This window comes from Natrix helvetica (assembly GCF_964273705.1).
Source record: "Natrix helvetica genome assembly, chromosome: 2".
In the NCBI taxonomy this organism is placed as follows: domain Eukaryota; kingdom Metazoa; phylum Chordata; class Lepidosauria; order Squamata; family Natricidae; genus Natrix; species Natrix helvetica.
Window position 1 is genome coordinate 14451972 of NC_138552.1, and position 24854 is coordinate 14476825.

General features: G+C 38.6%; 1 protein-coding gene across 17 annotated transcripts in view; it reads right to left on the minus strand.

Annotated features, from left to right (window-relative positions):
* Window positions 1-24854, minus strand: part of TCF4 (transcription factor 4) — a 449273-nt gene that overhangs the window by 30008 nt on the left and 394411 nt on the right. For all 17 annotated transcript variants that reach the window (XR_014174417.1, XM_081941830.1, XM_081941822.1 and 14 more), the window contains one exon: window positions 24486-24689. Coding sequence is in view for 16 of the 17 variants with exons in the window: in XM_081941830.1 (XP_081797956.1) it covers window positions 24486-24689 (204 nt within the window). In the remaining variant the exon portion in view is untranslated. The remainder of the gene's footprint in view (window positions 1-24485; window positions 24690-24854) is intronic.

Genomic DNA, 24854 nt, shown 5'->3' on the forward strand with positions numbered 1-24854 from the left:
TAGTGATAAAAAAAACTTTGGAGTGCGCAGAGATGGACAAACTAACTCAAAAATTACAGGACAAAGAAGAATCGGAATACTACGAAATTTGGAATAAGTGGTATGAATGGTTGGATAATAAGAAAAACATTTAAGCCGAAAACAATATACATAAATAAACATAGAACTGTATATAAAAATAGGTAAATATGTTAAATATCATAAAAATGTATAGATAAAATGACATAAGGATTGTAATATATGGTAAAGAGAGGAAAACATACATAGATACGACGATGTAACATTGTACAAACTGTTGATATAAAGAGTGTAATATGTGATAAAAAGACAAAAACAATAAAAAATTATTCAAAAAAAAAAAAAAGAACTAAGGAGAAATTTCCTAATAGCTAGAACAATTAATCAATCGAACAATTTGCCTCCAGAAGTTGTGAATGCTCCAACACTGGAAGTTTTCAAGAAGATGTTGGATAACCATTTGTCTGAAGTGGTGTAGTTTCCCCTGCCTGAGATTGGACTAGTACAGGGGTGGGGAACTGTGGCTCTTTTGCGACTTGTGGACTTCAACTCCCAGAATTCCAGAACCAACATAGCTGCCTCAGGAATTCTGGGAGTTGAAGTCCACAAGTCGCAAAAGAGCCACAGTTCCCCACCCCTGGACTAGTAGATCTCCAAGGTCCCTTCCAACTGTTATTCTCTTCTCTTCTCTTCTCTTCTCTTCTCTTCTCTTCTCTTCTCTTCTATTCTATTCTAAAACAAGCGAGCTCCAATCTGTAAAAGTCAACTCAAAGTATTTGTTCCTACTCTATGCGGACATGCCTTTATATTTACCCAGGTTACATGATGCTGCAATCACTGACTAGATCTGAGCAGTTTACAATCCTACTACTATGCAAACCAAATTAAAACAGGTATGTGTACATACTTACAATTACACACATCAAACCGGCAAACATTAAGGAAGTAACAACCTTGTCTTCTGCCAAGAAACCTTAAGTATGCTACTGAAATACACGATACTAATGCAGTAGGGGCCTGCTGAAGTAACCATATTTTATTTAACATTTATTACATTTATGAATCCCATCAGCCCTGAAGAAGTTTGACCCTCTAGGGGGATACTATTCCAAAAGATGGGGGCAGCAATTAAGACGACCCTATTCAAGATCCCTGTAGATGGCATTTTAGGAGGGGATCCATAGCAGCCTTTTCTTCCTGACCTAAACAGTTGGGTCTAATTCTTGGGAGAACAGTCCCCAAATATGTATATGAAGGGATAGAGAATTAGGAATATTCAGGTTGAAAAATCATTTTGCTGTTCTGCATTTATTATAACTAATGGCTTGTCTACATTTCTGGTTTTACGTCCCATTCCTAACTAAGATCTTGGATATGAGCAAAATCTGATTTTTCTGTTCATGGAAGAAAGTCAAAAAGAAAGATAATGGAGGGGGAAAATGACGGTTTTTTTTAAAATGAATGTTTTCTACCATTGGTGTTTCATCTAAATGATGGCTAATAAGAGGGTTGTGATGGCTATTCTTCTGGATGAGTAATTATTTTTAATTATGTTTTTAGAATATTTGATTTCTGCTTGCTTTATAATACATGGTCTAGGTCTTAGATTATTACAGTATGCATATATTTTTGATTGAAACTAAGGATCTGGGGATTAGGTAAGTAGGTAAGGAAGTAAATAATCAACGAATGAGAGGAACAGCATATTTACAATAACAGAAAAAAAAGAAAAGTCTCTCACTAAGATTGTTTCATATGTTAATTTCCTCAACCATGTGATGAGCAAACATATCCACAAAATGAAGGAAGACCTGATTTACTCAGCTCCTGTTTCAAATAATAGATATGAATGTTTTGCCAATTGTTGATTGCCCTACTTCTATGTAGCTTGAGAAGAGTCCAAAGGTCAGCCTGGCCATGATCAAGCTACTTTTTGCAAGCCTTGAAGACTTCCAGATGTTAAGAGCCCAATTTATTTCTGAAGAAATGGCAAATAATTATGGCAAGGCTGGATGATGTAAAGGAATCCTTGTAGTCCTGCTCTGGTACAATTTGTCTATGTAAGGAATCAGCTTTACGCTGAGTCAGTTTGTCAGGCTCAGAATGATTTATTTGGCCTTCTGATGGGTTATCCTCACACCTGCCGGCTGGTATCTTTTCAATGCTAATGTTGGAAGATGACAAAATGAGAATTGATTTGGTCTAGTGGTTAAAGTGCTGAAACCAGAGAGTCTGTGACTTCCAGTCCTACCTTAGGCATGAAAGCCAGGTGGGTGACTTTGGGCCAGACACTCTCAGTCAACCTAGACCATCTCACAGGATTGTTGTTGTGGAGGAAGGAAAGGACGGTATGTTTGCTGACATTTGTTACTTATAAAATAACAAGGGCAAGGAAGAAATCTAACCACAAACGAATACATGTGATTTGGATCATCTGCAGACGAAGGACAAGTGGTCTTCGCATATTTTCTCTCTGATTGTGATTGTTTCCTGGAATTAACTGACTTATTTTCAGAACATTTTAAACTAAATGTTATCTATAGTCTCTCTCTCTCTCCTCTCCATAGAGTCTTCTGAGTTGAGATGAACTTAAGCAAACCTTCATCATTACCAACATCCTTTAAAAAAAGAGAGTCCAGTACTGCAGGCTACTTCTGCTGCCTGACAGCTGCCTGCAATTTGGCAGTTCAAATCTCACCAGGCTCAAGGTCGACTCAGCCTTCCATCCTTCCGAGGTGGGTAAAATGAGAACCCAGATTGTTGGGAAAAATACACTGACTCTGTAAACTGCTCAGAGAGGGCTGTAAAGCACTGTGAAGCGGTATATAAGTCTACATGCTATTGTTATCCATGATTTGCATCATTCCCAGATGAAAGTGAGTTGGCCATAAATTAAACACTGTTGAGAACAAAATTCCCCTCTCCTCTTTGGTCTGGGATTTCATTAACACTCCCATTTCTTTCAGTCTTTGCTGGCAGTCCTATCAGCCAGAAGGAATTCTTTCTTTTGATGTACATTAACTCAACTGCCTGCAAGATCCTTTGATGCTTTACAGGGAGACATCTCAGACCACCTACCTATTGCAAAGAGGAAAATGTCAGTGAGGTGGACAGGTGAACTTTCATTTACTTCCCCATACTCTCTCTTACAATTCTAGATAACGCAGTATCAACAGTAGGGACCTTCAAATTTCTAGATTCTTTTATATCTCAAGACCTAAATGGATACCTAACATCAAAAACGTCATCAAAAATACACAACAAAGAATGCTCTGTGCCAACTCAGGAAGCTCAAACTGCCCAAGGAGCTGCTGATTCAGTTCTACAAAGGAATTATTGAGTCTGCCATCTGCACCTCCATAACTGTCTGGTTTGATTCTGCAACCCAACAAGACAGACACAGACTTGCGAGAATAATCAGAACTGCAAAAAAAAAAAAAACAATTACTGCCAACCTGCCTTCCATTGAGGACCTGTACACTACACGAGTCAAAAAGAGGGCCGTGAAAATATTTACAGACGCCTTGCATCCTGGACATAAATTGTTTCAACTCCTACTCTCAAAATGATGCTATAGAGCACTGCACACCAAGACAAGTAGACACAAGGACAGTTTTTCCCTGAATGCCATCACTCTGCTAAATAATAATAATAATAATAATAATAATAATAATAATAATAATAATAATAATAATAATAATAATAATAATAATAATATATTATAATATAATAATAATATAATTATAATATTATAATAATTAATAATAATTTGAATTTATTAGCCGCTCCCTTTCCAGGCAGGAATAATGCCCTCAACACTGTCAAACCACTCACTAAGGCCGCATTACTATTACTATTAGTCTTCTCATCGTTCCTATCACCCATCTCCTCCCACTTATGACTGCAGGACTGTAACTTTGTTGCTTGTATCTTTACGATTTATACTGATATTGTTTCCTGATTGCTTATTTGTGCCCTATGACTATCATTAAGTGCTGTATACCTTATGATTCTTGATGAATGTATCTTGTCTTTTTATGTACAGTGAGAGCATATGCACCAAACAAATTCCTTGTGTGTCCAATCACACTTGGCCAATAAAGAATTCTATTTCTATCCTATTCTCCAAACTCTCACTTGTTTTATTCATTCTGGAATTTCAGTATAGCTGAAGACGAATTAGCAATGCAGTTTGCCCAATCTAATGTCCAGTGAAGAACACATAAAGTTGGCAATTAGGAGTGCTTGTGTACATAACTAAGGACAGTGCTGGGATGGAAGGAAAAACAGACAGGAAACCTATTGGGGAGAGAATCTGACAGAAAGAAGCTTGGCAAAACAGAGGAAACCGAGTGCCCATTCTGGCTCATGGGCCTTGTAGTGATGAATATTGAGTTACAGCATTTAATCTGGCTCAGGAAGCTTCTGTTTCTTGGTCATTAAGATGCCACAAGAGCTCTTTTCTTCTTTGGTTACAAAGGACAACATGAAAACTACTCAGCTGTGAGGATCACTGCAGGTCAAACTAAACCAGGGATGAACTAAATGTTCCTTTAAATAGCTTATAAACAGGGACTGATATTTTTTTCCCTTCTTACTCAAAAATAATTGTAGAATCTGGCTGAGGAGGTTTTAAAACTTTTGTACTCTTTTCACTGTGGTACCAGCCTTGCAAATCACTATTTGCTCCTAATGGCAGATCTACTTTATCTGCATATTGCAGGCACCAAAAGTGAGCTGATTTTGCTTGGGACTGCCAATAGATTAAAAAACCAACAGCAATCTATGTGAGGTCAATCTGGATTATACTTTGAAATAAGAAAAAAAACACTCCCCCTATTAAGAGTAATATGCAGTCTGAACTAGAATGGCTTTAGCCAAGTAGCCCCAGCTAACTTGCTTTATAATGTGTCTCATCAGATTGTCTATAATAAAAGCCAGAAGAGATAAGAACTTCTATACTGAAACTCATGGAGAGTGCTATCAATAAATAGCAGTCAAAATGGGCCTACCTGCACTGAAGACAGTACAGCAGGACTGATCTCTAAGTCAATTTAAATAGGATTACAAGGTAAATGTATTTTTCTTTGCCAACTTCTAATGCATGACTTAAGGAAGTTACTACGAAACCTGAAACTAGCAGTATAATATGTAGCCTCTCTTTTGCTTTCAAACAAAGTTCCGAAAATAAAATATTCTAATGAAAAGGAGGCTCAGCTGAAAATAAATAAGATTATGGTCAGAAAAGCTCTCAACATGAAGTCTCCAGGGGCTGTTGCTGTGTGCGATGCTGAATATGAACGGAGTAAAAAAGTGTTTAGGTGTAGACACAACACAACTAAGAGAAAGGACCACAACTTTTCCAATTCAGAAAGCTGCACTACATGCAAACTGGAAAGCATAGGGATGCTATGTAAAGCAAAAACGGTTTGCTGTCAGAAGAGTGATTCTCCCCCCCCCCCCCAGTAATGTCTGGCTAGATAGTAACTAGCCTATATCAACTCCTTAAAACTTGACTTAAGGACATCCACCATCAGGCACCTCCATCACCAGAGAAGCCACGCCTTCAGAAGAAGCACTATGGTTAAGAGTGAAGACGATGGCCACTTTGCCTGTGGACAAAAGGAACAAATGGGATCCTTTGTTTGAAAAAATCTTGCCTGTCTCTCTGTTCCTTGGTTTATGGAGTCTGAAAACCTAAAAGGTAAAAAAGATAAAGGTTCCCTTCACACATACTGTATGCGCTAGTCGTTCCCGACTCTAGGGGGCGGTGCTCACCTCCGTTTCAAAGCTGAAGAGCCAGCGTTGTCCGAAGACATCTCCGTGGTCATGTGGCCGGCATGACTAAACCCCAAAGGCACACGGAATGCTACTACCTTCCCACCAAAGGTGGCCCCTATTTTTCTACTTGCATTTTCACTTGCTTTCAAACTGTTAGGTTGGCAGAAGCCGGGGCAAGTAACGGGAGCTCATTCTGTTACACGGCGCTAGGGATTCGAACCACCAAATTGCTGGCCTTTCTGATTGACAAGCTCAGTGTCTTAGCCACTGAGCCAACCTAGATGACAGTTTCCCCTGAGTTAAAGTTATTACTACTGAATATCAAGTAATTGAAGGGGTGAAGCAGCAGCCCTGCTTCAGCATCTCTCAATGGTTTTTAGTATTAGGGCTACTTTGAAAAATGATCAAGGCAGGATTGACTTGTGATTTCCTCTAGGCTCTGGAATTTCATTTGTTGCTTGTATGTATACTGAGAGCTTATGCATCGGAGACAAATCCCTAATCACATTTGGCCAATAAAGTATTCTATTCTATTCTATTCTATTCTATTCTATTCTATTCTATTCTATTCTACTCTACTCCATTCTCTCCTCTCCTCTCCATTCTATGCCTATTCTATGTCACATAAGTGAATATTTGATTTCTTTACCAGTGGCACAGTCATTCTGCACAGAAATTATATTGAACAAGACTTTGCCATGACCAAGGAAAGCAGGATGGCAAAATTCTCTCCCTTCGTGGTCCCTCTTTGGGTTTAACAGGCACAAAAGGTTTAACAGACAAAATCAATGGTTCAATATGTAGAACAGAGTTTTCAGATAAACATCTGAAGAAAGAAAACATTTAGTCTGTCATATTCCTCATCTCTGGTCTGTTTTTGTAATCTGATTCTCAGTCTCAAAGTAGAAGTAAGGATGTTGGTAAGCTTTCTGAAACTGAATTACTGAGCGATCAAGAACCTGCTATGTATGTTTAAGTTCAACTGAATCACAAGTACTTAAGCAAACAATTAGATTATTTTCTCCATTTTACTTGGCTTGGATATCTTTCTTGGCTTGTTTTTCTTCTTGAATTTGGATTTTCCTTACACACTGTATTCACATGTCTATGTCTCTGTACTCTGGTGGTAGACTACATCTGTACAAGCAAGCACAAAAAGCTTATTCACATTAATTCTTAGTATACATATTTGATACATGAGATCATTTTGCCCCAGTAAACAAAGAAGGAAAAGTTGATGTATTCTCAGTTTAATTATACAACCACTGACACAGAAAACTGTTTTAGGTATCTCTGAATTGTCATCTCCTTGTGAAATGTCAATTATACCTAACGATCTCAAAGGGCTAAATGTAAGTTTTGGTGACTCTGCCATGCTATCTGTTATATCAAAACAAAGAAACTTATTTGCTCTAAAGTGGAAAAAAATATTTAGTCCTAAAAGTACATCTTTAAAAGTGGTAGGAAATACTCATCGAAATGTTAACTTTTATTACACCCAGATGGGTACTCTGAAGTTTGTGAATTGTGGGCAGCAGATAAAAGCTGTAAAAAATTAAAACAATGGAAGGTTTCTTATGAAGTTATGAGAAGTGTATTTGGTTGTTGCTTAAAGTTAACTCTTCCTTTCTAAGAGAATTTCAAAAGTATTAGTTTTGCAATGTAATCTGAGAATTAAAACCAGTTCTATGAAGAAAGAAAATGGGGGAGAAAACGGATGTATCTTTGGAATTTGACATTCTCAACCAAAATAAATATGGCAACATTCACTTACTAAGCACACAACACAATTATACAACTCACAGCCTGGGAATCTACATTCAATCCTATGTATGTCTAATAAGCTCCATTAAGTCACAAGGATGCTTTTTCAAAAGGCAACTGGGCTTTGTTTTTCCTTGAAGTGTTTCGTTTCTCATCCAAGAAACTTCTTCAGTTGTGACTGAATGGTGGACCATGGATAACCTTGCAGTCATCTGATCATTTGCACTCTTTCTGAGAATCTTTGAGACCATTTGGAGGTTGATCTGTGCCCTGAGGGTCACCTGAATAGTGCAAATGGGTGTGGAGCCTTCTTGGAACTGCTGAAAGGACTGTGATGAAGTCCAGTTGCCTTTTGAAAAAGCACGATTGGGCCAATTATGACCTGGATAATTGAGAATCTCCATAGACATTAAACTCCACTAAGTTAAACGGGTTTAATTCAAGATAATCACCCATAGTTTTGCAGCTTGAGGCTTATAACATCAACATACCACAATGACTTACTTCTGAATGGAACTGTAGAAATACAGAATTCAGAATGGATCTCTAGAAGCTTTAATCCATTGGCTGTCAATGTTTATTTTAAGTTTCAGTCTCTCTGATGAATTTAAGGAGGGTAAGAGAGAACAGAAATAGATAGAAGAAAAGGAAACCGGAGGGAAAAACTAGACTGTAACATATTTTTAAGGAACAGAGCTAAGTTTACTTAACCAACCTCTCTATCTTTCCAAGACTGGCATGTTTCTATTACACAACAATATACAACAATACATTTTGTATTATATTTGGTTTTTGAAACAGAAACTTGTTCGTTGCCCTATTGTTCCAACATAATATATACCGTGTTTCTCCCAAAATAAGATAGGGTCTTATTTTCTTTTGAACCCTGAAATAAGCGCTTGGCCTTATTTTCGGGGAGGTCTGATTATTTTTGAGGTGCAGGAGGTTATGAGCGTGGTCACCTCATGGCTGCTGCTGTGTTGCAATATTTTCAGGGAGGGCTTATTATCCGAGGAGGTCTTATTTTCAGGGAAACAGGGTAGGCAATCTGAGTGATTTTCAAGGCTTACCAAGACAAAATCACACAAAAAATGGGTCTTAAAAGATTCTAAATGAAAAAAATACATGAGCAAACAACGGGAAGCATGGAAGCCTTGCTAGTTAGGCAGATATAATGTGTGTTTGTGAGCTAACCTTCACAGATTGTTTATTGAGGGACATTTTCCATTTTTCAATCATTTTTTTAAAAACAAAGATTCTATGAAGAGAAATGCTTAAATATTTCTCTTAAATCACTGATGTCATAGGCTCTTTTGTCTGAAATCAACTACTGCTGAGAAGCAAAGCAGGACTTGGGGATGGGTTGTGGGGGGGATGAGAGTCAGAAGTGAAGGAAAAAAAAACTCTAGGTCCAACAAAAGCAAGTTGTTATTGGGCTTTCAATGATAACTAGCAAAATGTGCATTTTCTGCTGAAACTGCTGAAGTAGGCTTTTTCTGTTGGTTTTCTCCTGATTTCTACATTCAAAATGCATTGGGGGAAAAAATTGCAATTATGCTACTATCAATCAAACAAGATGATGTCAACCAGCCTGTAGGTAGCAGATTTTTGATGTAAACAGCACTGTAAAACATGCTACACAAGGCGTGTCTAATTTATACAAGACGTTTGCTAGTCTCAATCTGATTTTTTGTCTTCCTTTATTTGCAGTCCCAGACCAATGCAACACCGATTCACAACCTAAAGCTCAGGAAAAAAACAACAACCCTGCAACAATCAATATTGAAAAGAGGGTGCCAACTGACGTCTGCAAACTGTAGCTGCTGCTAGAAACATGGCAATCTTCATTGTGGATGCCAAAATTAGGTCTGCGGAAGGAAAACAGTAACCTCTTGCACAGAAACGTGATTGCAATTTGTCACAACCAGGTTTACGAGTGCCAGGCAACACTAAAGTAGAATGGTAGTGTATCAATACATGGATTACTGAGTGTAGACATAGACTTATATGCCGCTTCATAGTGTTTTTACAGCCCTCTCTAAGCAGTTTACAGAGTCAGCATATTGCCCCCAAGAATCTGGGTCTTCATTTTACCCACCTCGGAAGGATGGAAGACTGAGTCAACCTTGAGCCTGGTGAGATTTGAACTGCCAAACTGCAGCTAGCAGTCAGCTGAAGTAGCCCGCAGTACTGCACTCTGACCACTGCGCCACCTCGGCTCTATAACCTCTGTATAAGGGCATACATGTGTTTGACTTTTGGCATGGGGGATGGATAGAATTTCTAAGGGTCTGGGAGACCTTTGATAATTAAAGCAATTATTCACATTTTGGAGAATACAGCTAAGTAGAAAAAATATGGAAGATTCCTATGCACACGGTAGTTTCTTAACAACAGTGTAACATGAAATCGAAGTGGACATAATAATGAACAAGGAAAAGCTGGGAGGGAAAAGGAAGAGAACATTGAAGTATATTACAAGAGTCCAAGATCGTCTGAATATGTAAGCCCATTTTGTCTAAAGGCCTTTTACACTTCCCGTTTGTAGTAAGAGAATAACGAAGGACACCACACCAAAGTCAGGTTCTCACACTCTGCGTGCATGTTGTTGGTTCAAATTATTCACTCTTATTTAACCAAACTGAAAGCCTTTCATCTCCATGCTATACAGTAATAGTTTCCATATGACTGGTGGCTAAGCTATAAATAAGATCAAAAGCAAAAGAAAGGACTTCATTGTAAGAAGGGGGGGAGAGAGAGTGTGTGAGTCAGTCTGAGCAGCAGTAAATCAAGAAAAAGGAGGAAAAAAAGTTTTAACAGTTTTCTTTTAATGCAGAAAAGCACCACAGGGTTATAAACAGCTTTCTAAAAGCTTATTGAAAATACATTCGGTGAGGAGTGGTCATATGCAAAATCTATTTAGACCTAACTCAAAACTGGCAGAGCAGAGGTTTCGTCAGTAAGGGAGAACGAGGTAGAATGCCACGTTTTAAATCTAGGCAGAGACCAACTATAAATGGTGTGTGTGTGTGTGGAGGGGTGGGAAGCGAATCTTGTGATTCTTATATTCATGCATGCTGTTAAGAGAACACAGCATGGCACTGCTCCATATATTTTTCCACGGTCTTTCTGTTTTGTTTGTAAGACAGGGGTGGGTGGGTGGCCTCGGGCAAGCTATTATTTTTATTATTATTATTACGATGACGATGATTATTATTATTATTGCTCAATGCAGACCCATGAGCTCCAAGTGAAAAGGATGTTTTATTTGGCACCGCAGATCAACTCAAAGGCGAGAGCCAACTTCCCAAACCAATTTTCTTCTGGAAATGCAAAAAAACAAAAAAAAAAAACAATGTTTAACTGGCGTCCCTACTGGACAAACAGATGTTAATAATAACCCACGGGGGGGAAAGATGCATTTCCTCTGCTGTTTATAGACAGCAAATGGACAGTTTTGTAATGTTTTAATACATCGGAGGAGAATTTCGTCTTTCGGGATGGGATTTTATGGAAGGTGCTTTCTCAGCCTACCGTTACCATTCATTTCCTGTGCTCCAAGAACACATTAATGAGGGATATTCTGGCACGCTTTGGGTAGCCCACAGGTTGCAACAACTGTTGTGTTGGGAAAAAAACGTGGGGAAAACTATCAGAGGAAAGATAGCTTTTTCTGCTGTCAGTACAATAAGGGCAACAACGTTTTGCCTACAGGGATAATAATTCATTTCATATACACGGGTGGAATCAGGGAGAGTTTCAGGATCTGAAAAGCAAGAAGTTAAAGATATTAGCATTCAGCTAGGAGTAACGATCTATTGATAAAAATCACTGAGTAAAAATAAACCATGAAATTATGTAGCTGGTCAGATTATCCTCGCGTCTCAGCTCATTTCTCTTGGTTGGTTTTTTTTTTTTGAGCACCTGTTGAATGGTGACCTCACCTCTACACCTTGAGATTCAGGCATTTTACAAAAAAAAAGGCTTTTTAAACAAAAGCCAGCTGTTTCTCATCCATTCTACAGGGGAAACAGGCATCGGCACAGTGCTGGAGAAATGTTAACTCGCAGGCAACCATTCTCCAATAACTTTCACATACCCAGCTGTACAGCAAATAATCCATCTGTATATAGAAAAAACACGGATCAGGGGCTAATGTGAAATTAAAACTTGGAAATGGAATACTAGTATTTTAACAATGCGCCTAATTAGGTCGTTGGAAATGAATGAAATCATTGTATTAGGATTTTAAGTGTCTTTAAAAATAATGATTGGACTCCCCCTTTCTCCAATCAACAACACAAGCCTTTTTTTTAAAAAAATGATCTTAAGTATATGATATAATTTCACAGAATTAGTAATACTAACTAAATTAGTTAATCCTTAAACATATAAAATGATTTGCTGCAGTTGCTTTTAAAATCCCCATTTTAGTAAGATGCTTTGCCTTTTGTGAAAGAAGGCTTTTTTTAAAATAAAAAAGCAGCATGATTGCAATAACTACTTGCATTGTTATGATAATGTTAAATAGGATATGTGAAGAGATTCTTATATTAATTTGGTGAAGATGCAGCCTTTAAAATAATTTTGAATTGTTTTCTTCTTTTGATTTGGAGACAAGTGCCAACCTGCCTCCCAACTGCTACGATCTTTCCTAAGGGTGAATTATAAATTAATCTAATGTAGATGTTTAAATAAAACATGTCTATAACCACATGGTTTTCCTATATGTAAACAGGCTGAAGAACCAGGAACATTAGCAGCAGCTGAAATACTAACTTAAAAGCAGGTTAGATATAAGAATGTTTGTTCCACAAACAGAATAAATTCCAGGGTGAATAAAAATCGATGTTTTTTTTTTTAAAATAGATTTTTAAAAATTGAAATTGGATTTTTAAAAAATTTAAATCAGTTTTGTTTTATTTTTATCAAATTTATTTTAATAAAATGCTTTTACAGTAAAAATCTATCTAAAGGTAGTTTTCTATTTAAGATACATTAATAATGTAGTTTATTCAGCATGAAATGGAGCTTAGTTATTTAGCATGAGGCTGTATATTCTGCAATCATTATATTTTGGGTAAACTTATTCAATGAATCCAAGCTCTGCAAGCTGAGATAACATGCACTGCACTGATGCATTTACACAATTTCACAGTAACCATAAGATAAATCATAAAACAAAGTTCAGGAATATTATTTTATCCCATTGTTTTGCAACTCTATGTGTGCTACAAACAGTATGATTGTTTGAAGAGAAATGCATTGGTACCATCAGGCTCTAAGTGTGAGGAGGGAGGGCAAGCAGTAAAAATGAAAGTGAAACCTTCTAAACAGCGTATAAATATAATATTAAAGAGCACCTGTCATTTCAGATCCATCATGGCAGCACCTGTTAGCGGGCATCCACTCATCTGCTGCCTGCCACGTCCCTCACCTTGTGTCACTGCTGCATCCCCAGCCATCCCATTAAAGTGAATGGGACTGTCGGTGGGTCAACAGCGGGTCAGAGGAGGAGCCTCTGCGGGACAGAGATGACAGTTGCTCTTTTAAAATTATGATTTAAATCGAGTTGATTTAAATCAAGCCTTTTTACTAGTGATTTAAATCATGATTTAAATCAACTTTATTTGAATAAAATCCACCCTGATAAATTCTATCCACAGCATCCTAGAATGGCTTCTAAAATGAAATAAGAAACAACTTTTGCTGATTTTACATCCTCCATAAAGTTTTATGAACCATTTTTCACTGCTCTTGGGTCCAGTTTTGGGGTGGGGGAGGTTGCAAATAAGGGGACAATTTAGATCTGAGAACTCTACTAAAATGACTCCTCATGTATCCCCTAAATTTCGTTTTCTGTTGTACTCAAAACTGCAATTTAACACTCTGGTAGGGCTTTGAAGGGAGGCTGCCATAGTCTTCAGTTTTCTGAAATGCTATTTGCCCCTATAAATGTCAAATTATTAGAATCTTCTTCAAAAAATATACCTTCAATTTCTGAGTTAGGTAGACAGCAGCCAAAATATTGGCCTTTTTGAGAAGATGCTTCAGTATGTTACTATATACTGTATTGCCATTGGTTTTTTTTTAATCAAGTAAACAATATTTTCATTTATCTAGACTAGCTGTTATTTGAAGGCATACTTTTCAGTAGAAGCCATGGTGGTATCAGGCACATCATTATGCAAATGACATCAATTATGTAGTTTGTCTCAGTCATATTATCAGGTGAGTGATGTATAATATGCAACGTACACCATTTGTATAAAAAACATTACGAAGGATTTGAGGTCACTTGCTCCACCTTGCCACCTGTCTCATCCTGGGTAACCCTTTTTTTGAACTATTATCACCTGGCAGGCGGTACAGGACAATAAAAACAAGGACAAATAGGCTGAAAAACAGCTTCTATCCCAGAGCAGTAACGATGTTGACTTCTACTGTATAGTGCAATAGTAATGCAACATCAGGGGTTTTCAATTTAATTGTATGGAATGTGAAGGATGTGTGTTTTTGTTTTATATTTATAGGTTTTTTAAAAATGTATAATGTACACTGAAGATGGCATTTAATTTCGTTGTACGAGGTGCAATGACAATAAAGTATCTTAATATCTTTCTCCCTCATCTCTGATCAAGCTAGGATTGCTGGTTGGTCATATCAAACAACCTAATTCAACAACCCTGAAGAAGTCTGTAACAGATATGCAACGTGATCTTAAATAATATGGTGATTAGAGCTATTTTCAGTGATCTGTTTCATGGTCAGGTTCTGTAGGTGTCAATTCCAATGAACTGTCTAAAATCATTATTTCAATGACAGTAAGATCACGTTGCCTGTTTGGCCTCTATGGCTAAAAGCATACACAATGGGTTGCATGCACGGCACACGTCAGTTACCAAGGAACTGGATGGCAATGCAATCAGTGAGTAGAAATTGGACAGCTGGTATACTGACTCAGGTTGTTCTCACTGAGGCATGGAGCAAACTCCTTTTATTAATTTACTGAGAATTCTGTTCATTCACATGCAGCAAAGTTTTTCAAGGGAGGATTTACAGTCACAGACCTTATCTGCCTTGTTGAGCGGACAGGCCGATATCTGCAAAACTTGGCAAGGAGTCTCGGAGAGTCACGAACCCATTAAGCAAACTAATTGTCTCCTGCAAACTCCACTCCCCTTTTGCCCCTCTTTTATTTCCCCTGGGAGGGACCATTCATCCTCCAGCTGTGGCCTTACTCCCAAGTCAACCTCTGTTCTTTAGTTGTTCCCTTCATCTGGCAACTCTGTGCATGTGCACACAGGGAACAGGTTCCAGCTGTTTGTCTGCCTCACTGATGTCTGCCTCTGAAGGCAGCTGATAACTGGCATACGGCTCTGGCCCCCTCTCTGCCTCCGACACAGAGCCCTCATCAGAGCCTTCCCCAGACTCCAGGACTGGCCCATGTTCCTCCCCAACCTCCTCACTGTCCAAATCTGCTGCCAGCTCTGCTGGCCACTGACGAGCCACAACACAATTATAAGGAGAGCTGGACGATCAGTTATAGTCCTGGCTATTCACAGATTGTGTCCGAATAAGAGGGGAAGAGCTATCAGAATTAAGCCAATCCATTTTATGTTTGGTGTGGGGAAAAAAGATTAAAGGCACAGTCCTGGAAGCTCACCAGCTATAAACTAAATGTTTCTGGGAACTAGTTAGCTGCTTTCTTTCAGAGAAGCTTGTCATTGGAACAAGGACTGTTACAGGAATGAGCCTGTGGCTAGTAAGTAATCCTGCAATCTTCTGAATGGTAGTGCAAGTAAATAGGACTTAAAGGCTGTGAACAAGAATAAGCCATAATTTAATACTCTCACCGAAATCCCAGAAATGATTCTATTACAGAGGTTAAAGAATGCTTGGCTTAGAACTGCAGTACCATCATTTATTCTTACTGTATTAAGATAAAAGGAAAGTGACTCCTCCCATCCACTTACTCATCTGCCTCCCTGCCCAAAGAAATGGAAAAGAAAAAAGAAGGAAAGATGAGATGGAAATTATCTTTTGGAGAAAAAAAGAGAGACTTCCTTTCACTTGAATAAAGCATTAGGAAAATGCAACTGTCAATATAAAAGGTAAAGGTTCCCCTCACACATATGTGCTAGTCGTTCCCAACTCTAGGGGGCGGTGCTCATCTCTGTTTCAAAGCCAAAGAACCAGCGCTGTCTGAAGATGTCGCTGTAGTCATGTGGCCCGCATGATTAAATGCAGAAAGCGCACGGAACACTGTTATCTTTCTGGCAAAGGTGGTTCCTATTTTTCTACTTGCATTTTTACATGCTTTCGAACTGTTAGGTTGGCAGAAGCTGGGACAAGTAACGAGAGCTCACTCCATTACGCGGCGCTAGGGATTCAAACCGCCGAACTGCCAATCTTTCTGATCAACAAGCTCAGCGTCTTAGCCACTGAGCCACCGCGTCCCTGTATAACTGTCCATATAGAAATCATATTTTTACCATTTGATCAGCAAATCAATGCTATATTGATTTATAAATTATAAATAAATAACCCTGCTTTCCCAAGCAGCTTCCATAAAGAGTAGATTTAAACAAATTAGACAGACAAACAGAAGAGGAAGGTTAAAAATGTTACCAATACCCAGAATTGGGTTAAAGTTTGGAATAAAATTATTGAAAATTAAATATGAAACTCAGGATTGCACAAGCAGAGGGAAACATTCCAATGAATTACTTCCTTCCTGACTCTGTACCCAGAAAAAAATGCCTCTGCGTAGGTTTCTTTTGGGGAGCTACCAAGTATTTATTTATACTTATAAAGTCTAAATAAATAAATACTTATAAAGTAGGGGAGCTACCAAATATTGTGAATTATGGCTTATGGCAAAAAATAATCATCTTCATTGTTCTGAAGAGGCTTATGAGGACTGATCAATCAGAAGGGAGAAGGTCCTGAATCCTAGGAGAAACACCTAAAGGAGCTTAGTTTGAAAAAAAGAAAATTGAGGGAAACATGACAAAAGTCTAAAAACATTGCCATATGCAAGTGGGATGGGTCTTATCTCTTTTTGTAAAAGTGAGATTGGAACAAAGACTAACAAATTAAATGGGGTGGGTTCCTACTGGCATTGGTACTGGTTGGCTTTGCATGCGCTGCGCATGTGTACGCAATTCACTGTAAATTGTTCGATGCATGCGCAAACAATGTGAAAATCTACTAAAAAACATGCAGGCAACGGCAGCGGCGACTTGAGGAACCGGTTCAGGGGCGTGGCCAGCCTGGGTCACTGCCGGTTCTGCAACCAAGGCCAAATTACCACTACCGATTTGCCCAAACCGATGCGAACTGGTAGAAACCCTAGAAGATAGGTTAAGCGAGTGGGGTTAGATGTGATAGACGAAAAAAGGGTGGGACCTTTACAAATGTTTGCTTTCTATTCTCACTGGGTAAGATTTTGGGAGGTTAAGTCAGAGGCATCATTCTTTTTATTCTCTTTAATGCAGGGCTGTCAATCTCCCTGCCCACGGGCCGGATGTATCATGCCCTGGCCACGTCCAGTTTAGCGGAGGGAAAAAAAGTCTAAAAATGTCACATGACGCTGCCGTGCTTTTATGTAATTTTCTTCCTGTCGTTGTCGTTACTCAGTTAAAGTACAGTATATTGGCTTTGTTGGCCTTGTGCTGGTTATTTGACACAGACAAAATATTCCTGTAAACTTGTAATCTAGGCCAAAAAAAAATAAAAAAATCAAGGTATATATTTCTCCTCTTCTAACTAAGAGGGCCACAGCTGACAAAGGAAGAAGGTGTACAGTGGGCAAAGAAACTCCGCCAGGCTGTTCTGAACAAGCTTCCGGTCCATACCTCCCACTGCTACTTTATTTATTGCAGCTGGCCAACGTTTTATTGCCTGTTTCATGTATTAAAATTCAAATGTGGAAAACATTACCAGTGTCCTGCTTGATCCCCCCCTCCCCATTCAACTTCCTTTTCAGCATGGAATGTATCAAATGGTCAAAGGCTAACTTAAGACTGACTCTACTCAAAAACTATTTCCTTTGTTCTCGTGTTTTTACTTCAAAATTCAGACCAGTTTTCCATAAAGAAAAAATAGCAGCAGCCCTGATGCTTTTTCACAAGTTACACTTTCGGGCAGGGAGGAACATTGCTCGTGAATGACCAAGAACCTGTTTTTTTCTTCTTCTCTGTTACGAGAAAGAAAGAGTGACATTCGCAAAGCAGTTTTGATGATGGTTTTTTTTTGGGTGGGTGGGTGTGTAAAGGGAGAAAGAATTTCCAACATCTCTTTTTGGACCTGATGTTTCTATGTTAGGTGTTCGTTTGCTTTATGCTCCTTTATTACTTTTATGAATTTTATATCAGCAGGAGAGATCCTCTACTACAATAGAGCTTCATGCTTTATTTGTGGCGCGATCAACATTCAATAATCAAAGCAAACCAAAGCTACAAATAACAGTTTAGCTTTTGGAAGAAGTCAAACTCATTGGTCAGATATTTCCACGAATGCTAGATATATGCACAGCAGACTTTTCTAGGGTTCCCTTCCCTGCCCCCAATCTTTCTTCAGCTACATCTGGCATATAAGTACATAAGAGGGAAGTATATATTTATGGAACAACTCTCTCTGAAGTGATGCCCTGGGTGCATGTTGCATCAGTTTAACATATGCAAAGCAAAGCAAAGCAAAGCAAAGCAAAGCAAAAAAAAAAAAAAGAATACCAAAGGGAGGGAGGGAGAAAGAGAGGGGGGGACCCCCTCCTTTTCTCTCTTGATTGAGAGCAGATATACAGGAATAGTTGCAAGTCACAGATCTGGCTTTTAATAGAGCCAGATTTCTACATTAAAGGCAGTATTATTTGAATGTGATATGGTGTATGTGGCAGAATTTCCCCATTGCTTCCAGTTCTATATATCCAAGAGCACTGAATACATCTCTTGATAGATGACAGCCAAGGTAGCGTACATTACAATCCAAACATTGGAGAACATTCAGCCCATGCTACAAAGGAACAGAGTCAAACTAAAAGCCCATAGGCCAGATGCAGGCCGCAAGATGCTTAGATTTGCCCATGGGGCCACCCTGGAAACAGTGAAGGACCGACCCGCAGTGCCTCTGCCAGCAAAAATAGAACTCAGGAGGGCTGTGCGTGGCACTCGCAAGCTCCATTTCCACTGCAGAGAGCTGCAGGAGGCTGGTGCAGCCGAAAACGGAGCCCAGAAGGGCCGTGCGCAGCCCTTGTGAATTCCATTTTTGCTGGCAGAGAGCTGCAAGATGTTGAACTGGCCACGCCCACCCCAGCCATGCCCACTCAGCCCCTCCCTCCCAAGACAGACAAGACAGACTTCAGAGGAAAGTCAGAACTGCAGAAAAAACAATTACTGCCAACCTGCCTTCCATTGAGGACCTGTACACTGCATGAGTCAAAAAGAGGGTTGTGAAAATATCTACAGACCCCTCGCATCTTGGACATAAATTGTTTCAACTCCTACCTTCAAAACAATGTTATAAAGCACTGCACAACAAGACAAGTAGACACAAGAACAGTTTCCCCCCCGAATGCCATCACTCTGCTAAACAAATAATCCCCTTACCACTGTCAAACTATTCACTAAGGCTGCATTACTATTGCTATTAGTCTTCTCATTGTTCCTATCACCTTTCTCCCCCCACTTATGACTGCATGATTGTAATTTTGTTGCTTGTATCCTTATGATTTATATTGATATTGACTGTTTCCTGATTGCTTATTTGTACCCCGTGACTATCATTAAGTGATGTACCTTATGATTCTTGATTACTCATGTCTTTTTATGTACACTGAAAGCATATGCACCAAAGACAAATTCCTTGTGTTTCCAATCACACTTGGCCAATAAAGAATTCTATTATTCTATTCTATTCTATTCTATTCTATTCTATTCTATTCTATTCTATTCTATTCTATTGAAGGCTAGGTGTATTATTTACACATCCAGTTGTTTCCAAGTATAGTTTCTTGATGTTTCCAGCCCATCTCTTAGCTCAGAGTTCCCCAACCTTTAAGAATGGATGGGCGGGTATGTGTATGCATGTTTGCCTACCACTTCTGTGGTCTGGGGGTTGGGGACCCCTGCCTTAGCTGACTAAATGCACAGAGAGTATTCCATGGCTATATATCAGGATATTAATTTCTGGCGAGAGCAATACATCAAATGGGTGCCTTTGGCAAGATCTTCAGCATTCTTTCCCATTCTTGATAATAGTTGTTCAGAATTCCCAGCCTACATATCCAGTGAAACTGAACAGGTGCAAACTGTCTGTGACTAAAGAGACATTTAGATAACAATAAGAATGCAAACTGCTCTATTACATGTTTTATATTCTCTCAGAGCTGTAGTTTTCTACGATGCTGCTTATAAGAGATTTGTTATTTATCTCTGAAAAACAAAAAAAGGGAAATGAATCCAACAAACTAGCCAGAGAATGCCCGCTGAATCAGATAATTGATTGGCGCGATCAGCAAGACAGAATCTTTAATTTATAAAAACAGCTAAAAAGGAATAAAAAGTGGCCAAATTTAGATTAAAAACATATATTCTACAAACCCGTAATGACTGTGAGCGATTAAATACAATTTCAGACAGGTGCCATTATGAAGCACATCAATATAATTCATCCTGTTTTATTTTTTTATTAGGATTCTAAAATTTCTCTTTGCAGATTATACTTTCCTTACTTAGTAATCCTATAGACCACGGGTGTCAAACTTGCCGCGTCACGTTGCCATCACATGACGGTTTTTCCATTTGCAGAGCGAATTGGGGTGGGTGTGGCCTGCACATGGCACATATGACCCAAGGGCCGCTAGTTTGACACCCCTACTATCGAACTTGTTACCTGCCATTTTTTTGTTTTTCTTCTATCAAATGAAACAGTTTTTGTCTCTACAGTTCCAAATTATAAGCATCCAGTAATTATTTTTACAGCTTGTCCAGTTGAACTCTGCATAGATAGGATCCTTTCTGTTTGGATACGACGAAACTCGTCAATTCTGTTTTGATCTTTGCGCTAAATCTACATCTCATCAGGCCTGTTGGAAGAGGTATGTTTTGGGTTCCATCTGCAAATGAGTTCCATCTGACAGGATCCAGACTATGTGGCTTTTCTACAGTGGCTCCCACCCTCTGGAACATCCTACCTCCCCATTTCCTAGGGGTTGCCTGTTCGTCTTTAGGAAGGTCTTGTATATGTGGTTCTTGCAGCAAGCTTTGTAAGCTAATGGGGAACCTGTGCAATAGTCATATAGGTAGTCCTTGACGTACAATCACAATTGAGCTCCAACTTTCCATTGCTAAGCAAGACAATTGTTAAGTGGGTTTTGCCCCATTTTATGAACTGACCACAGCTGTTAAGTAAATTACTGCCATTGCTAAGTTAGTAATAGAGCTGTTAAGTGAATCTGGCTTTCCCATTGACTTTGCTTGTCAGAAGGTCACAAAAGATGATCACATGATCCCGGGACATCGCAACTGCCATAAACACATGCCAATTATCAATCATCCAAATTTTGATCACAAGACCATGGGGATCCTGAAACAATTGTTAAGTGTGACAAACAGTCATAAATCACCTTTTTTCAACCAACCAAAATCAGGGTTGGTTGATTTTGACATAGGGGGGTGGGATACCAATTTAACTTCTGTAATGACACAAAATTGCCCCAGCAGATATTCCTAACAAACTAGGGGTGAAATTCAGCAAGTCCTGACAGGTTCTGGAGAACCGGTAGCGGAAATTTTGAGTAGTTCAGAGAACCGGCAAAAACCACCTATGGCTGGCCCCAGAGTGGGGTGGGAATGGAGATTTTGCAGTATCCTTCCCCTGCCACGCCCACAGAACTGGTAGTAAAAAAAATTGAATTTCACCACTGTAACAAACCTATCTGGGTTGTTGAAAATGACCTTTCAAGCACATGATAATTTTTGATGAATGTCTAATTGTTGGATTCATATTGGAATCATAAATTAATCAATTGATTATATTCAGTATTTTGTTGAGAAAAGCATTAGTGAGACATCCATACAGAAACTTCCCCTCATTTCTTATTTCTAAATGTGTTAGAACTTTAAATTTCCAGAATTCCTACTCAGCATGACCAACAGACCACAACATTAAAAAAAAAAACATATTTACTTTATTGCACAAAGTACTTTTTCTTTTATTTTATATAAGCTTCCAAACAGAGGTTACTTAAACAAAATGTGGACATTAATATATCCTTCCTTATTATCTTACATTGTGATTAAAAGTCTTAGTTTTAACCTAGTTCTAGTTTTGAACCTAGTGAAACCTAGTTTGAGTAACTAGGTTAATAACAATAAACCCTTTGGATTGTTTTTAAATAAGCCATTTTTTTTATCCTCAAATGCTCAGTAATTAATAACAACAACAATATCATCCCACTCTAAAGAGATCTCATGAAAAGTATGTCAGAAATCTTGATCACTACGAGAATGTTATTATTTCACTTTATTTAGACATATAAAAAAGTTGTACACCATGGAATTTCTCAGTCAAATTAAAATTATTAGACTAAGTTTTCATCTAAAATTTGCCAGATATTTATCATCCAAATAAATTAGGCAGGTTATTTCCATAACCCAAACTCTAAAAAGTAATGTTGAAGGGGAAGCTGATTTATATGCGTACTACAGATACATGGATTATATTGAATTACCTATTTTCAAGATTATGCATTCTGTCTGACTCATAACACTGTTTGCAACAATGCATGTTATCTAAATTCAAATACAGCATGCTAGTTCGAAAAGTGAAAAGGTAAAATAAATAATCAACATTGTATAGCTTGCTACTCCAACTCAAACAATAGATGCACATGCCAACATTTGTACCCCCCCACCGTTCTTTATTCTAAATAAAGAAATTAAGATGGCATTAGGAGATTAAGGGAAAATCACAAGAATGGATAAGAGAGATTTTAGGTTTCTTAAGCATTCTGCTCTGTAGATTGGATGCTCAGATATTATCCCAAACCACATAGAAGCTGCTTTCTCTGAGCAGCTCCTATGTAACTGGGGTCAGGTTTAAATGCTCAGGCATACTTTAGATACATGAGAATGTGATCAGTGAAATTGCTTGACAAAGAAGAGGAAAACATGAATGAAAAGCAATGGTAAGGAAGGGTAAGGAAGAACAAGTCTTGCAGACTAGAACATCTCCAATTCAGGTAATAGTTTAACATGTAGGAACAAAACCTGTTCCAGTTTGGTCCAAAGGGAACCAATGTTAACCGGTTCACAGGGGTTTATGGGTGGTTAAGATTCATATTTCCAAATGCAGAAAATGTATGTGTTAAAGGGCAGTTGCTCCCCAGGAACTCACATCACAGCGGCAAACATAACTTTCTCTCCTCCAATTTTTCCCAACTGCCCTTGAGGTAGATTAGGCCAAGAAAGAGCGATGAACCCATGGGTATAGACTTGAGTCTGAATTTCAGAAGTCCTAATCCAACACCCTAATCATTGTAATACTTTTGCAGTCAACAAGATAGGAAGTCTCCCTTCCCAAGCTCCTAGCCAGTAACATATTGTAATGAAGTGTGCAATGATCTTGGGAGGAGAAAGAGGAAGAGATGCTGTCTAGGGAATGATCAGATAAAAGGAGGCCTAGCTTGAGGTTGCATAAAGGACAGTGAAAAAACCTCAGAAAGAAACCTCCCTATTTTCTCAGTCTGTAAAAGCGACGGTGGGAGATTTGTACTTTCAGACTTACAAGGTTCTGTCAATGAAGCCTCATAATTGATGAGACTTAACTCATGTTATGGTGCTTCCTGTCTAGGTGGCTTAACTCATCTTATGGTGCTTCCTGTCTAGGACTAAGCTCCTATCCAATGCAATACTTTCCCCTTTTGCAGATTTTGGCTGGTAGGTTAATTCTAGAAACATACCTAAGAATATTATTTTGCATTTACCCCCATCTAGTATTTGTGCCAGACATAGAAAGAAGCCAAATATATTTCAGCTAAAAATATTTCAGAAATAGATTTCAGGAAGGACTAATGCAACAGATTAGCAGCTTCCTGCTAAGCAGATTCTTTAAAATCATGGGCTGAACGTATTCTAAGCATGATAAATTCTATAACTAAAAAAACAACCCCCAAAACCAATGCAAGAGAAATCAAGAGATGCATTTTAACATATACTGCGGAAGATAAATTATTGCTTATGCAATAGAAATGATAAAGGTAGATTACTTTGTCATTAAGTACTACTCTGCCTTTCTACACTTCTACCTTTACAATTTGGAATGAACATCCTTTGAATGGTGTGGGAGCAGGAATGGATTTCCAGAAGAAAAAATTGCAGACTACAGGAACCAGAAGCACTGCTCAAGTGACCCTGAGGGCACAGGTAACCTCCAAGTCCTTCGACGACCCTCTAAAAGGATGCAGATGACCAGCTGCCTGCAAGGAACATAAATCCTTCCATTCCCGGCTATCCTGTCAGAGCTGATGAAGCTTCTTGAATGAGAAGTAAAACATCTTTAAGAAGATGTTGGATAGCTATTTGTCTGAAACGGTATAGGGTTTCCTGCCTAGGCAGGGGGTTGGACTAGAAGACCTCCAAGGTCCCTTCCAACTCTGCTATTGTATTGTATCATCAAAAGAAAAACAAACAAACAAGAAAGTCCTATGGCCTCCTGAAAAAGCACCTTTGGGACAACCATTATCTGGATGACTGAGAATCTCTACTTTTACAACTGCCTTTCATTTCTGCAACACTAAATTGTCCTGGAAATAAAAGCTTAGTTTTTTTTTAAAAAAGTGCAAACATCCCAATCGTGCATTATTTAACATTATTTTTTTAAACAAAAGAAATCCGTAGTGTTGAATCTTTATGGCTTACCATTAGTGAATGTCTATTGGCTGAAAGAAGACCTGTCCCGTATCCTGATCCAAGGCCTCCCATAGCTCCATTATGAGAAGGGCCTATTAAGCTATGGAGGTCACTATGACTACCAGGCATGGCAGTTGAAGGTCCCACTGCATGGTTCCGGAGAACATGAATAGCATCATCCAGTCTTTCCAAGCGGTCTTCGATTCGGCTTTGCTGATAGTTTATGAAAAAAAAACAAGAGAGCATCAGAAAATGTAATAGGAGAACTCACATAAATGGTGAATCGTATATTTTTTTCACTGCTACTGCTACGTGTCAGGCAGTTGAAACCAAAGACCACTGCTTGTAGCTGGGCTGCTTCTGAATCTGTTTCAGAAA